A 17,057-nucleotide genomic window follows, 5' to 3' on the forward strand; every position below is an offset into this window, starting at 1 on the left:
TGTCCAGGGAATTCTTCAGGCAAGAATACTGGAGTGGGTTGCCATGCCCTTCTCCAGGGGATCTTCCAGACCCAGGGATCAAATCTGGGTCTCTTATGACTCTGTATTGGCAGGTAACTTCTGTACCACTGGTGCTACCTGGGAAGCCTGAGTTTTCTGTTACTTGCAGCCAAAGGCATCTAATGGAAACAGACTCTGAACCTGACTTCTATCTGCAGCTTTACACACCTGCACACATAGATGCAATCTATATATATACACACACAGGTGTTACTGAGCTTTCTGCTTTGGGGCTTTGAACCTCCTACTTACACCAAGCCCTTCCACTCCCCCAAACTACCTGGTGCCTCTCACTAAGCACCACCCTCCTAGTTTCTGGGGACTGAACACCCTTCCATCTCTTGGGTGTAAGGATTTGAAGAAGGAAGAGGGTTTCTTGGCTGGGACTCCATTTTGCCTAAGGCCCACACAAGACAACTTCAATAAACACAACATAGGATTAGAGAAACAAAGCTGGGTCTGTCTGGTGTATGTTCAGAAACACCAGGGACATCCAATGCCCCAGGAAAATGTCTCTTAACCCGCTTTGTTCCTTAAAAAACCACCAAATTCCACCCTAAGAACTGTGTGCGCTTGGCTTAAAGAGTTGCCTTAGTCTGTGATGAGGCAATAAACCTGAGACAATGGAAAATATCCAGAATGATTGTGCTGGCAGTGAGGTGGGGAGTGGTGCTCTCTAAACTACAAAGAGTGGAGGGGAAGGAAAAGAAAGAGAAAAGGGAAAACTGAAAGCACCAAAGCCGAGCTTCACTAGATTCACCAGAGTCAGTCTTCCTGTGGGAAAGAGCCTAATTAGGCTCTTCCAAACCAGGAGCTTTACAAGAACTGTGGTTTGGAGAAGACTCTTGAGAGTCCATTGGACCTCAAGGAGATCCAACCAGTCCATCCTAAAGGAAATCAGTCCCGAAAATTCATTGGAAGGACTGATGCTGAAGCTGAAACTCCAATACTTTGGCCACCTGATGTGAAGAACTGACTCATGTGAAAAGACCCTGATGCTGGAAAAGACTGAAGGCAGGAGGAGAAGGGGACGGCAGAGAATGAGATGGCTGGATGGCATCACCGACTCAATGGACATGAGTTTGAGTAACCTCCGGGAGTTGGTGATGGACAGGGAGGCCTGGAGTGCTGCAGTCCATGGGGTCACAAAGAGTCGGATACGACTGAGCGACTGAACTGGACTGAGCTGAAACCAGGAGCTTGGACTCTGGAGCAGGGCTGGACTTTCAGTCACCAGCAATTAAAAGTCCCAGCTGTGACGTGGGCACCTCTTTGGTCATGCTCTTTTAGTCACCTGAAGACAGCCGAGAAGCCCCCTACCACCAAACTGGAAAGAGCCTGAAGAGGACAGTGGACCTCACTGATGATGATTCAAAGTAGGACATGGACTTGGAGCTCTTTGCTTGGTTGGAGCCGGGCCAGAACCCTTCCACGGCTGGCTCTAGGCAGACCATGGCCACAGAATAGCATGAAGTTGACTGCCCTGCCGGGGAATCACACGCATGTAACCCTGGCTTCAGGAGCATTGAGTTCTCACTGTTCCTCAAAGCCTGAGTATCAGAAATCCCAGGGCTGACCATTGTCCCTCTCTTTAGGCCCTTTGACCAGAAAGGCTCTGGGCTGTTGGTCATGAGGTTGGTTCAAAGGCTACATTTTTGTGTGGGTTTTTTTTTCTTGTATGTGTTGTTTTGTTCTAGTTTCTATGTTTATTTTGTATGTTTTCTTCCCCTGGGACTACAGCTAAATTCTCGTGCCTTCTTGGAGAATTATCTTCTGGCATGGACGATAAGGAAAAGCTCTGGGAAAGATAATGAGAAACTGACCTCCCAGGAGATAAGGAAGGTGCTCGAGGGGTCTTCTTACCTCTTGAGGATATCTGGATTGTCATATGTCAGGTAACTGCGGCCGATAAACTGCGGGATCTCGATAGCTTCTGTGATTGCTGAGACAGAACAGAAAACAGAGGTTACATGCTATGTGGCTCTCTTGACCCCAGCACTCCACCAGGCGGCAGGAAAAGACAAAGAAAGCCAGCTCCTGGAAATAGGGCATTTATCAACTTGGCAGCCCCTTCCTCTTGGCTGCACAGGCACTTGGCCTGGTTTAGGATGACCTGGCCCAATTGCCTGGAGTTGGCGTCTCCCTGGTGGACCCTCCCTGAGGCTGGCCGTCACTGTTATCTGCCTCAGCCCTACCGAGAAGGGCCTGCAATATACTGAACCTTGAATCGTGCCCAGTTATTCCTGGAAGCCAAAGGGCAGGCCCTGGGCCACGTGAGGAGCAGCTGGGGATGGTCATAGAAGTTCTCCGAGGGAGGCAAACAGTCCCCCAACAAAATCCACCAGGTTTTCTCTATTTGAAACCAACCTGGTCCAGAATTCATTTGGTCACAACCTCAGATACTGGTTAGTAATGGATAAGACTTTGACTGTTTTTTGTGAAGCACCTTCTGGTGTCCTATTTCACAAAATTTTTACCACAGTCACACAAAGGAGCAGGAAATATTGGGGAAGGGGAGGCTTGGATGTTCCCATTTTATAGAAAAAGAAAATGAGGCACAAAATCATCAAGGATTTGCCCAAGATTATACAGCTAAGAGAGAAACAGACTATGAACCAAACTCTGGCCCTCAGCCTACTTTCCAATATTTGAGAAGTGTTTCCTTCTCATTACTTTGTTTTCTTGAGGAATCACCCTCCTCCACACAGTGAGTAAGGGAAAAAGCTAAGTAGTCGCGTTTAGTGTCATGAATTAGGGATAAGTTACAGAATTTCTTCTAAAGAGATCACAGCAATATCACTGTCCTTTTTAGAAAGACAGAGAAATGGCAGTTTAAAAAAGTTAAGGTAAAATGAATCTCATGTTCAAAGAAATGTGCAAAATGAGAGAAAATAAGCCAGCTTATAAAATACGACATAGTTTCACAAGATATGTGGTTGGTACAAAGAAGACGTTGAACTAAGGACTCTACATCCAGGAGAGAAAAAATGTGTAATTATTGACACTACAAATGATAGGGGAGTTTAAACTCAACTTCTACACATTAAAAAGAAGGAAGGAAGGAAAGAAAGAAAGAAAAGAAGGAAGGAAGAAAGAAAAAGAAATAACAGTAAAACACAAAATCCAATGACATTGCATGTGTGTGCTCAGTCATGTCTGGACTCTGCGAGCCCATGGATTGTAGTTCACCAGGCTCCTCTGGCCATGGGACTTGCCAGGCAAGAATACTGGAGTGGGTTGCCATTTCCTCCTCCAGGTATCTTCCCCACTCAGGGATCAAACTCGCCTCTCTGGTGTCTCCTGCATTGGCAGGTGGATTCTTTACCACTGAGTCACCTGGGAAGCCCATAATGACATCGGGTCCCCAAATAAAAGTTCCTGTGTTGGCAGGTCACCCACAGCATGCTCCTGTATTCTTCATAAAAAGAAAGAAAAAAAAAAAAGGAAGGAAGAAAGAAAGAAGTTGGGGGAGGGAGAGAGTAAAAGAAAGAAAGTAAAGAAGGAGAGGAAGAGAAGCAAACATTTTAAAGACAATTTTTTGAGGTAACTATCCAAGAAATTACTTTCTTGTCCTCTCAGGCAGCACAACCCAGGACAAGGGGCTGTCGACCCGGAGGGCGTTTTAGAGTCAGAACTGAATGGCTCTTTAATCTTCAATTCTGAGCTGCACCACCCTCTGGTTTAAGTGAGGAGGAGGAAGAAGGAAGAAAAGGAAGCTGAGAGAAGAAAAAAGGTGCAAAATGCCACAAGTAGAAAGTTGGTGGGAAGAGAAAAGAAGGGGAAAGTAGACGTTAGAGGAGGAGAAAAGAAAATGTCAGAGAAGCAAAGGAGGAGAAGGTGTGGAAAAAACAACAACAACAACAAAAAAAATGAAGAGCCCATGGCAGCCCCAGGCCAGGGATGCAGAGGGGATGAAAAAGGTGTGGCTGGGGGAGAAGTCCAGGAGAAGCAAAAATATAGAAAGGAGAGGGTGAGAATGGGGTATAAGAAATAAGAGTGGGGAAATGCAGGAGGACAGGGGGGCTCGTAGCTGGGCAGGCAGGCCCTGAATTGCCAGCTGCTGATGCCAGACAGGAGGAGAAGCCATCCCTCCCAGTCACTCTGGAGTCCCTGCTGGGTTTGGCTCAGCCCCAAGCAGGGCCCGTCCCTGCTGTTACTGGTCATGGACATGGGTCTGTGGCCAATAGTCATCATTCCCCTGCACTCCTGGAAATGATCAGGACGTGCTCTGCACCTGAACTCTCAAAGGAGTGTGTGTGAGCCCCGTCCAGCTGCTAAGACCCCCTAGCTCAGGGCTTCCCAAGATCCAGCCAGGAGACAAGTGTGTTCCCAGGGCTGGCGATTTCAGTGGGAGGCTGCAACCCCTCTGAGAGGTGTGTCCCCCGTTTCCCTCTGCAGGTGGTTGGCCTGCACTGTGCCCGCAGCCTGGCCAGAGCCTGCCCTGGCACCAGCCCAGGGGCCGTCCCAGCTTCTTGGAGGACTCACTGTACTTACTGTTGAGGCAGTAGTTCCCACACTCTGCCAGATGTCAGCATGAAACAGAACAGGGCAAGTCAGAATCTCACAGTCACTGTAAAATCCCAATTACTGTGGTTGCAGATCGCTGGAAAGTGGCCTCGCACAGCCCCTGGGAAGCCCTGCAGGAACTCACGTTCCTCTGAAGGAACATGAATCCACTCATTCCCCTCATGAGAAACTGCTGGAAATCTTTTCTCTCAGCATGGTTAGCACCAAATCACCCAACACATCTCCGCAGTTCTCAACTTAGTAACTGGGGTGCAGGTGGTGGTGGACCAGGATCATGTGTCTAATAAATTGTCTAACGCCTCTGAGGCTCCCCTGACCTTGAACTGACAATGCCCAGTTAATCTAAACCTGGAGAAACACTTCCTGGCTAGAGAGTTACTTACCTTGTCAATGACCACGACCTTTTCTTGGCTCCAGGCTACACGTGAGAAAGGAATGATAAGCCAGCCAGCTGCCGCTTTTCTCTCCACAGTGGAAAAAATCACCCTAATTCCCACCCCACCTCCTTTACAAGGTTCAGATCTTGTGATTAATAAAGAGCAGGGGAACACTCTAGAAATGACACCACTGAACACAAACACAGTGAAAATATACTCCGTGTCATCAGTATATGTGGATAAATATTAATTCCATCCTAAAACATTACAGTTAGAAGGAACCATCTACTTCTGTCTAGCCTTTTGCAGTTTGTTTAAATATTGTTAAGCACAAGTATATTTTATCCTAACCCTTTATATCTAATTTCTTCTACAGTGTCTTTTTTTCCCCCCCCTGTGGCAAAGGCACTACTCAAAAACTGTTTTTGGTGCTTCCTCACATTTGGACCTAAAAGCTTGAGACATCTGGTGACAAAGTGAATAGCCAGCCCTGCAAGCCAGGCAAAGCAAATTTTCCACTTCAGGGACTTGAAATTCCCAGTGGACTATGAAGAGTGGAAGAAAACTTGCTGGCTCCTTCACGCAGTCCCAGGACCAGTGAAGGAAGGACCTGGGGTTGTGACCTAGCTTTTACAGCAGCCTGGACTCCTCCCCACAGCCTCTTGAGCGATGGCACCCAGCCCCAGGGAACAACTTCCAGGGTGGGGAGCTCTCCCGGCCACGGCAGCACTCCCTTGCTGGACAGCTCTGCCTGGAGCAGCCATCTTGGTCCCATGAAGCTGACTCTGCAGCCACCAAGTAAGTAATAGCTAAAAAATCATTTTCTACACTACACTTCAACTGTCTAAAAATCAACATCCAGGCTGAATGCCTCCAAATTTTCCATTGGTTAAGGATACACCATCCCAAGAAAAGAAAGTCCCTATAGTATGCACAATTTATATGTTTTATGAATTTGTGTTTTTTCATACTGAGTATTCTTAAATTACAGCTCATATTTAACGAAGCTACTTTTTTTTTTTTTTTAATGCTCTGGGACGTCCCCCATCCCCCAATCAGACCCAGCAATTTGATATGAATTTACTAAATACAGTGTGAAGTGTCTAGAATGTGGTCAATCATTACGAGTCAGGCAGGTTCCCATCTTTGAGGACTGCGCGTCCCTGACAAATGTGTGACCTAAGCCACTGAGTGGCTTTTGGTGTTGGTAGAGTGGAACTTCAGCTGCTGCAGAGAAACACTCCCATCTAGTGGCCTGCAGGGTCCTGCACTGTCTGAGTCAGAACTTCTCAGTAATCTGGGAAGGGAAGGAAAGGGGGTACCATCAGAGCTCAGTTCTTTCCCAAGTGGCCTGTCTGCCATGGGCTCGGGGAAACTCTGGAGGAAACAGCTGCATCCTACACCCTTGTCTTGGACACTCAGAACATATCAAAAGCTCTGAGAAGTCCTGCAGAAGAAGCTGTGGTTTACCCAGGATTACTCAGTCTTATTTGAGGCTCAGATGGTAAAGAATCTGTGTACAGTGCAGGAGACCTGGGTTTGATCCCCAGATTGGGAAGATCCCCTGAAGAATGGAGTGGCAATCCACTCCAGTATTCTGGCCTGGAGAATTCCATGGACAGAGGAGCCTGGCAGGCTACAGTCCATGAAGTACCAAAGAGTCGGACACGACTGAGCGACTGACTTTATTAGACCACAGAATCCCCTTCCCATTTTGTGCATGTGAATGTTATGTTGTCTGTCTCTCTGTGCGAGCACAAAACAGCCATCAGTATTCCTTAGAACTTAAATTTTCACCTGTACTTTGTGAAACTCTGCTTTCTCTTGTCAGTAACTTAGATATAAGAGCTCTGACGGCCTGGGACACAAAATGGGCAAATTTGGATGAGAGTAGAGAGAAAGAAGAAAGAAATCTCTAAGGATGGGGAGTATCAGCTTTCTGACACCCCTCTGGTGAGATGAGAAAGGGGATTCAGTACTGGGCTGCAGCATGGGGTACTGAGGTTTGTGGGAGAAGAAGATACACGAGAGGGACAGCCCCAGATGGAAGGTGAGGGGACCACTGCGCCTTATGGGTTTTGCTGGTACCTGGCCTTCTGGCTTCTCCAGCCCCAGCTGGGGACACAGAGGCTCACTTTCCTGCAGCTCCGTGGCAGCCTAGTGCCCACCTCCATCTGGGCTCAGACTCTGCTCCAGCCTCTGATGTCGCAGAGTCAGAGGGTGGGACGGGGCTCCCAAGACCCTCTTAATGGTCTGATGGTCTGAGAGCCCGGAATCGCCCCAGCCCCAGCCCTCCCGTACTACCAAGAGCTGAGAACAAGTGTCTAGTCTCCCAACTAGGGCCCCAGTGGAACTCCTCACTGAGGAGGGTAGAGAGAACCAGACTCACTGAACATCCTCAGAACTAACTTCCTGCTGGAGAAGGTGCCCCTTGGTATGGACTGAGTGAGGCCTGGCGTTGGGGGCTTCTCCAACATGCTACACTACAGGATGGTTTAACATCTGTGGGGGACATGGGGGAACAAGGTTGTGCTTTTGAAGCATGATCTGTTCATCATGGAGGGGAAAACCTTTAAATATAAAGGTTTTAAGGGTAAGGGTAAGGGTAAGAAGCACCTTATTGGATCAGGTGGGATTCTCTTTGATAACCAAGGATGGCTCTTAACCAGTCTTTGTCTTTCCCGCCAAGAATATATCCCAACTTTTAGACTGTTCTTTTGCATCTCCGTGGAACACTATAGTTACCCAGCTCTCTTTCCTTTCTTTCTGACACTTATCCAGGACTAGAAGCTCATTGAACAACCACAGCAGTCTGTATGGTAACTGTGTACCTCTATGTGCCTGCTGGGGCCTGAAAACTTGTCCTTAACAGCCCTAACCTGTACCCGCAGTCCCGTTAATCCTCCCAAGCCATACAGCAGGAGAAGAAATTACATGATACAGGCCATGCCTCCTATGTATGAATCTGCCTAGGACTGGCAACAATTGCCCTTTTGCCAGAAATACCCTATTTCAAAGTATGAGGAAATGCTGATACAATGTGAAAGCAGCTGATGCTTTGAGTTTTAGTCTTGGCTGTAGCCTAGGATGTTGCAGAAAAAAGGGGTCTAAATGCCACCTAGACCACAGCCATATTGTCACTGCCCAATCTCCTGGATCTTGCCAGAAGGCCCAGGCCCTCATCAGCGATCTGACTTTCATTTTGGGGAGGTATATTTTTCATTGAACCTGAACCTATAGTTGCAAAGCTCTTTACATCTATATGGTTAATGTTCTGTAACAGGAAACAAGGGTTACCAAGATACCAAGATATCTTTTCCTTTCTATTTAATTCCAGAAGCTAAATGTTCATTTAATCCTGGACTTTATATATTGACCCTTAGTGTTAGCATCTAAGGCAGAAGCAAGCTTGCATTTGCCTGTGGTAAAACTGGACACTTAGGAGATTCAAACGCTGATGTGTGAAATCTAGATCCAATTTTCTGAATGAACGGGCCACTCTTGAGCTAAATCTCTCCAAGTACCTACTGTTAGCTAAACAGTGATTTCCTTGTTAGCTTTGTAATCAGCATCATTCACAATGGCTCAGCTCCTCTTCTTTAGGGGTTCATCACTAGAGTGAGCTACGTTTGTAAGCTTATTTCATCTGATTTGCCATGAGGGTTTCAAAATTCATTTCAATATAATACTACTTAATCTTCCAACTAGCTAATTGGCATCTTTCATATTGGCATCTTTCATATTTGCAGAAGCTGCAAAACAACTTCTCCTAGCACTCCACATACTGAAATATCTACCTGTAGTCTACAGTTTTCCTCTAAGCCCTACTTCTGATAAAAATCAAGAACCTGGGGAAAAAAAATAGGAAAGAGAGAGAGAGAGCAGTACTTCACTTAGGATTGCTGCCTTCTTGCCTTCAGGCCTGTATACCTTTTTTTTTTACTAGTTCCTGGACAGGTGAGGCCTCCCTGACATGCTAAAAAGAAGGTCCATATGGCTCACCATGATGCAGCTGCATGATGTGGGCCTCTCCCAGACCCCACCCTGGCCTCTGCCTCCCTGAGCAGTCGTGGAAAACAGTCCCGCAGGACCTGCAATCTGGGATCTGCTCTGCTTTCAGACAAGGGCAAGTTGGACGTTAAGTGCTCACAGCCCCTGCCGGTGGATTTTGTTTTTCTCACCAAGAATAATAATGGTTTGCTGTTGTTCCTGTGCTCAGTCGTGTCCAACTCTTTGTGAGGTTGAACACAACTCCCCGCCCCGCCCGGCCGCCACTCCAGCACGCCAGGCTTCCCTGTCTTTCACCATCTCCCAGCTTGCTCAAACTCATGTCCACCGAGTTGGTGATGCCATCCAACTGTCTCATCCTCTGTCGCCCCCTTCTCTTCCTGCCCTCAATCTTCCCCATCATCAGGGTCTTTTCCAGTGAGTTGGCTCTTCGAATCAGGTGGCCTAAGTATTGGAGCTTCAGCGTCAGATAATGGATGATGGGTGGTATTGTTACTTACTAGGTATTCTTCTGAGAAATATGAGTACTGTCTCATTCCTCTTCTAAGGAATACATATTGCCTTATGTAATCTACACTATCATTCTCTGAGTTAAACAATATCATTGTATTATTCTCATTTTACAGATGAAGAAATTGAGGTACAGAGGAAACATATACAGCATGGAAAACAGCAGTCTGCAGAAGGTTATTCATAGCTTGTAGCAACTAATGTGCAATTCATATTGTGCCCTATTTGGCAAGGTTTCTCTCTGTAGCATTCACAAGTAGGAGTAAAATATATTTTATCAAAATATTTATCAGTCTATAAAGCCCAGGCATTCATCGGTCAGGATAGGCTCTGGGAGAGGCTCAGATCAGGGGTCCTGGAAACTGCCCCCCCCCACCAATATAATGAATTAACCTTTTGATTCTAGACCATGGGGCAATTCTCAGAGAAGGAGCCGTAGTAGGTGTGATGGGGAGCTATTTACTGTTTACAGAAGTGTTTCAGCATTTTAATTCTTATTAAATAGTTAAAGTAGTTTATGTATATATATATAATTAATCATCTGGGTTTCCCTTGTGGCTCAGCTGGTAAAGAATCACCTAATATGCTGTTGACATCATTGATAAAAATAAACAGTATGGATGTCTCAGGGTAATCAACTGGTCCTTTAAGAGTGGCAGTCTCCCAAACAGTCTGTCCATCCCCTCTGCTCCAGGAAGCAGTTCCTCAACACGAGTGCGTGCACACACACACACACACACACACATACAGAGTGTACCTTTCTGGCAGTGCAGCCCCTCGAAGCCCAAGGGGCAGTCACACTCATAGCCCTCCTTCCTGGGTCGGCAGCTGCCCCCATGGGCACAGGGGGACCCCACGCAGGGGTGGGCTGCATTCTCCACGTTCACACCCCACGTGAAGTCATGCTTCACATGGATGGTCCGGTCATTCAGGATGATCTTAGGAAAGAAAACATAAAGAAATTCAGGGATTCAGAAATCACCTTTGGAATCTTCTACAGCTTCCCTCAGCACACCAACGTGAACTATGCCTGGGGGTGGGGTGGGGTGGGGCTTTAAAAATAAAGAGAGAAAGTCTGGTTACTGCTTTCAGAGTTCTGTGAGTGACGCAGGAAGGAAAGTGACTATATTTGGTGCTTGGGAGAATCTGCATCATGTACAAGACTAAACAAGCAGTTTCCTCTGGTTCTGGAAAACCTGGCCACTCAGAGCAGTCATAAAGAAGAACCAATTACTACAAAATTCAGTTTTTAATGCTGTATATTGGAATCATGGGAGGTGAGGCGGTTAAGAAATATACTCATAACCAAGCCCCACGCAGATCAACGGAACCAGGATTTCTGTGGGTGAAACTGAGTCACTGGTAAGTTTAAAGAGATATTCCAGGCGATTCTAAGATGCAGCCAAGGCTGAGACATGCAGTTAAAAAGCAGAGTAAGGACTAACACAACACAAAATGTTACAGAGGCAGGAATCCCAGGCGGGGCGGGGGGCGGTGATGGAGTCTGGAGGTGGTGGAAATGTACTACCGTGTCTTCCTGGCTGTTTTTCTCTGCAGCCTCCACCAGCTCCATCAACAGTCTCCCCAGCTGCCCCCCTCCCTCCTGCTTCCTCCTTCCCCAGCACTCCGGAATCCCCACCTCTCCACATCCTCTTCCTCGGAGTGAAACTCAGGTCACATTCTTAGTGGTGCTGTGCATATTCACCAGGACAGACAGCTCTTTGCTCTCACCCCTTTTCCCTGCAATGGGGCTTTAGTGAAACTGATAATTATCGAGTGAGGTCACTGGGCTCCCCAACTCCAAATAAACGAAGTGTGCACTGGCCCTGAGCTGTGGGTGCTTCAGGGTTCTTCAGGCTTTGCAGAACTCAGAGACAGACAGAGCTTCTCCTAGGGTAATCTCCAGTGTGCAGGGGATCCTAAGTGGTTAGCAATGGTATACTTCTGGTCACTAATCCATGTTTCCATAGGTTTGTCTAGTTTTGGAGAGTCGGGAGAGTTGGGAGAAAACTTTCCTCCAGGCATGCCACTCAGAATCTACCAGAGAAGAGCCAGAATCTTTCCACACTTTCCCCCTTGCTGTTAAACCGAGTCATGAGAACTTGAACAAGGCAAGTGCCATGACTGGGTTGGGGCTTCCCTGGTGGCTCAGATGGTAAAGAATCTGCCTGCAAGGTGGGAGACCTGGGTTTGATCCCTGAGTTGAAAGATCCCCTGAAGAAGGGAATGACTACCCACTCCACTATTCTTGCTTAGAGAATTCCATGGACAGAGGAGCCTGGCAGGCTACAGTCCAGGAGGTCACAAAGAGTCCAGACACAACTGATCGATTAACACTTTCACTTTCGCTTGCTGACTGGGTCACTGGGAGGGGAGGGGGCTTTTCCAGGAAGTAAGGAGGAAAGGCTTGTTTGTGCTGTGTGAAGAGAGCAAAGCCTGACATGTTCAGAAGGAAGATGAAGCCTCTCAGCAGCTCAGCTTACTTCCTAAGTTAGAATTTCAAACCCATGATTTCACACGGCCAGTCCCACTCACGGGGGGACAAGGGTCTGAACTGAGGGGTCACTGACGTCACACTTCAGCGGCAAAGGGAAGCAGAGCAGGGTGAGGAAATATTGACTGGGCCCCTTTTCTGGGCCCCACACTGGGATACAGAGAAGGACAGGGTCCCTGGGGCCCTTCTCAGAGCCCAGCTGTGTAAATCCTGAGAGCACCTCCTCTCACTGCCCCTCCACCGTCTTAGCGCCTCCTGTACTTTGCCTCAGATCCCCCTCTGGGATGGGTGGCCCCCATTCCTTCACTGGTTGCCAAGAGAAACAGGACTTGGCTGACATCCAGGAACTGGATGTGTTTTTCTTCAAATCCTTTTTTCCCCATGTTTAGTGGTCCTGGACCTCTGGGTTGGTGGGTCAACTTAAAAGTCTGTTGTAGACAGAACATAATCTCATGACCAGAGAGATCACAGGCAGCCCCGAGAGAAGGAACATGAGACAGATATGAATGGGGTCAGCATCCTGTCTCTTACTAGCTGAGTGGATTTTCTCCCGAGCCTTCTATGTGCTCTTAACAGTTTGGTTACATGACTGATGAACAACCATTAAAACATGGTGGTGGGGATGGAAGTGGAGGCAGCAAAAACTATTGGGTCTTGCCTTGAGCAAAAAGCCAAGTTGGCCCCAAAGAGAAGCAAGAGTCACTATGAAACCCCATCCATTTCCTTCCCTTTTTGAGAAGTGTCTGCAGTGATCTGGTGCCAGTTGCCCCCTCAACAATACTAGGATATTCTAGTAGATTTATTATAAAAATTCATCTTCACTGAGTTGCATTCATGAGATGTCCGCTGGGCACAGCTGGGACAGACATTATAAGAAAGCGGGGTTGGAAAGGTATGCTCTGAGAATTAAAAAATATAATTTAAAAAATGTTAAACTTCCTCAAGGTTTCTTTCTTGGGTACAGCAGTTTGCAGTGATCACAGTTCTCAATTCCATTGTCTGTAGTCAAAGTCACACCATGCACATGAGGAAGGGTAGCCTGTACCTTCTGGATGCTCCCACTGAGTGGCTTGAGGATGCCAGAATTCTTCTTCACATCATCGTAATTGGGGACCCCACCGATGAAAATGTCCGAGTTGCACTTAATCTGGGTGAAGCCTCCCTGACAAGAGATTAAGATCAAAACACGGTGTAACCAACTGTGCCTCTGGCTCCCTGTTAGGGAACAAATGGCTGAGGCAGTCTCAAGACTCATCATGACAATTTTTATACACATTGGCCTAACCTTTGCCTTGTTTTTCATTGCTGCTTATCACCTGTTTGAATATTTGTAAATTTCTGGACATTTCTGAGATTCATCATCTAGAAAATGCAAGGGAATATGGTAGACCATTACATCATCGGTATCACTCTCTCCCTGCAGGAAGGTTACCGCTAACCGGTCAGTCCCAAGTGGGGCCATGTAACTTGCTTTGGTCAACAAAACATGAGCAGGTGAGAAATGAATCATTTCTGGGCAGAGTCTTTCAGAGCCAGGAGTGGTTCACTATGCCCTGTTCCTCTACCCCTATTTCCAGAGGTCCCCAACTTCCAGGATCTAACGGCTGATGATCTGAGATGGAGCTGATGTAATAATAATAGAAGTAAAGTGCACAATAAATGTAATGTGCTTGAATCATCTTGAAACCATCCCTACCCTCCCACCCCTCTTCCGTGGAAAAATTGTCTTCCATGAAAGTGGACCCTGGTGCCAAAAACACTGGGGACCACTGTTATTCCTTCAGCCTGGGTCTCGGATTAAGGCTGCAGCTGACTGTTGATGGATATGTAATGTGGATGAGAAACAACCCCTCATTATAAGCTGCTGCTATTTGGGGCACATGTGTGCCTGAGCCTCTCCTGGCAATTGAGCTCCCATTGGTTTAGCACTTTGCCTAGAGTTGGATAAATGATCCAAATTCTAGTACTGCATTTATTGATATATTCACTAACGGTAAAGACAGAATTTCTTTAGGCCAAGAGAAAAGGGAAAGCATGGTGAGTGGGAGGCATTCCTTGTTATCAGATACAAGGGCAGAGAAATTCCTTCCAGATTCTCAGAGATCCCCACTGTCAATCCCCAAAGGCTTCCCCTGCTTCTGGTCATTTCAACAGCCTAAACCCAATGGCTGGGCTAGATAACAAGCTGTGTGTGAGATTTAACGGCTAAACTCCTTTAAACATCTTAAGCAAAATGTTAAAATGCCTTAAGATAACATGTAAATTTGAGACCTCTGGGGATGAACACATTTGGGGTAACATAAGTTATTGTTTCCTTTGATTTATAGTCAAAAGAAACATAAAGTGTAGCAGGATTCAATTATTTAAAAAATACTATTAGGTACCTACCATGTCCCAGGTACTAAGTGGTGCACAAACCACAGTAAATAAGAAAGCCCAGGTCCCTGCCATCCAGGGCCTTACACTGTGGGGGAACACAGACAAGTAAATGGGCAGGTAAGACAAGCCCTGTGAGGACCGTCCAGGTGACTACGGGGGCACCTGGCAGGGATAGGGCATCTCATACTCCAGAATTAGGGAGTGGGAGGTGAACTAGGAAGAGTCAAAACTGAGTCTTAGAAACTGGCTGGAGTCAGAGCTTGGAGGGACCACATCACACATGGATAGAAACTTACACTTCACCAAAAGAACAATGAGTTTTCAGCAAGAGAGAGAGTAATCAGATCTGTGTTTTAGCAATATCACTGGCCAGAGGGAGGAGAATGGATTTGGGGTCCAGTCAGGGTGGAGAAGAGGAGACAGGGGAGCAGAGAGGAGGATGCTCCATCTAGGGGAGTGCTCTGAGTGGCTGAGTCCAGCCAGGTAACAGCAGAGAGGTCTTGTAGTAGACAGATTGAATTGCCTTCTGTCAATAACCTTCGCAGTTTCGGGGGTTCTTATTTAACTACTGGGGACGTGGGGAATCATCAAAGGCAATTTCAGGAATCCTTGTGGACTAGGGAACCAGGCAGGAGCTGTCAGGACACACCCACAGAAACCCATCTCCATCCTGTCTTTAAAATAAAATACTAGGAGGAAAGGAAGGCTGCAAGGTCAAAGGGATTTCAGAGAAGCAGGCTGTTCTGAAACAACTTGGGAGTTTCTTGGTTGTGTCAGGCAAACTGGGTGGGGTCTTATGGGGTGACAGAGGTCTCTTTTGGCTCCTCATCAAAGTCCTCCCCCCGCCCCCTGACCCCCACGCCTGCCCCACCACCACCTGAAGTGGACAAAAGGCGGGGCTGCAGCGGACCACAGCGGGACCACAGGAGGAAAGCAAACAGATCCACCAAAGTGAGGCGCTCAGTGCCTGGATCTGCCACTTCCGTTAAGCTGAGAGTGGCTGGAAAACCTGAGTAAACCCCCTGATGGGGTTTTCTGAAGCCCTGGGAGCACTGCCCCTTTGAGTTTGCACAGCTTGACTCATCCTGGGCTGCGGTGTTTCTCAGTGTAGCCAGCTGAGCAACGTGATGTCGGGTGTGGTTTGGACACTTAGCGGCTGGCTTAGCCTCCAGTGTATCCCATAACCCCTGTCCCCCTCCTTCTTCAAGCTCTAAGACCACTATCCCCTCTGACCAAGCCTTTGAACAGGGTAAGACAGCTGCGGGGCAGAGAGCCCTGGGGGGCGATCTGATTAAGCTTTAAGTCACTGAGATCAAGCATGGGTCTTCCCACGCTGACCTCAGGGAGGCCTCACAAGAACCACCCTCAAATGCACACAGAACAGCCACACCTTCCCTCCTACCTGTTTACACTGCTTTCCAGGTGGGCAGCTCCATCCATTCAAAAGCCAATAAAGAGAACACTGGTTCCACCAGACTGTCTAATTCCCAGTCCTGGTATGATAGTAACAGAACCCGAGGTGTGTGGTTTCTACCCTGTGCTGTCTCTTCACTACAGGATCTCAAGGGTAAATACTGTGTCTCAAACAGTTCCTTATTTATAATCAAAGGCCTTAACCCTACTATTTACAAACACGCCCATCCTGTTTTTGTTACTGTTGTACAGATGTTGGTAACTAAGGCCTAGAGTGATACAGTGCTTTTGTGAATTTATATTATTAAGTCAACACACAGTCAGATCTACACCTGCGAGCTTCTAATTCTGTCTCAGACTAAAATCAGCTGTTTTCTGGACTGCGTGAAAGTGACTCCCATTCTCGCTTTAAAATCCATTTTCCTTTATACATCTTCCTTCCTTCCTCCCTACTTTCTTTCTTCCTTCTCTCCATCTTTCCTTCCTCCCTAAAATATATATGGGACATTTTCTAGGGTACTTGCCTCCTAAAGCAGAGCCCAGGTTGGGACTTTTCTGATTCCCAAGGAAGGCCTTGATTTTCACAGGACCTCCCACCACTGCCGTCCCTGAAGCTGCCTTCCTGAAAAGTTGCCTTTTTACTCCCCTCCTCAACCAAGATCTTCCCCACCAAGAGTCCCTTTTCTTTCTTTTCCTATCAATTCATTTTCTTATCAGAACAGTCACATTCATCAATACCTTCTTTAAATCTGTGATGCATACAATGAAGACTGTTGTAATTAAAATCCTGGCAAATCTGAGCTCCCCTCTGTTTTTAGGGGTCTGTAAATTTCATGTGTGTACAGAATGCTAGTAGGTTGTAATTTAAAACAAATGTCTCTTAGCTGTCCTTAAAAATGCCATTTTCCTTCGGGCATGACCTTGGAAATAAAATCATGGATGAAAGTTATAAACCTGAGTGGAAATTCTGAACTGTTGAGGTCATGCTAGTTTGCCAAATTCAGACTTAAATTTGCCTTATTGCCAAATTCAGACTTAAATTGAAGAAAGTGGGGAAAAACCACTAGACCATTCAGGTATGACCTAAGTCAAATCCCTTACGATTATACAGTGGGAGCGACAAACAGATTCAAGGGATTAGATCTGATAGAGAGTGGCTGAAGAACTATGGACAGAGGTTTGTAACACTGTACGGGAAGCAGTGATCAAGACCATTCCTAAGAAAAAGAAATGCAAAACGGCAAAAGGGTTGTCTGAGGAGGCCTTACAAATAGCTGAGAAAAAAAGAG

At 46.8% G+C, this 17,057-nt stretch overlaps 1 protein-coding gene across 1 annotated transcript in view; it reads right to left on the reverse strand.

Annotated features, from left to right (window-relative positions):
* EGFLAM (EGF like, fibronectin type III and laminin G domains) overlaps positions 1-17,057 on the reverse strand; it is a 190,843-nt gene that overhangs the window by 15,160 nt on the left and 158,626 nt on the right. The window contains exons 17-19 of the mRNA XM_043887626.1: positions 13,022-13,138; positions 10,240-10,420; positions 1,924-2,002 (exon numbers count right to left, since the gene is read on the reverse strand). Coding sequence (XP_043743561.1) covers positions 1,924-2,002; positions 10,240-10,420; positions 13,022-13,138 — 377 coding nt within the window. The remainder of the gene's footprint in view (positions 1-1,923; positions 2,003-10,239; positions 10,421-13,021; positions 13,139-17,057) is intronic.

Source organism: Cervus elaphus, chromosome 25, assembly GCF_910594005.1.
Source record: "Cervus elaphus chromosome 25, mCerEla1.1, whole genome shotgun sequence".
NCBI lineage: Eukaryota > Metazoa > Chordata > Mammalia > Artiodactyla > Cervidae > Cervus > Cervus elaphus.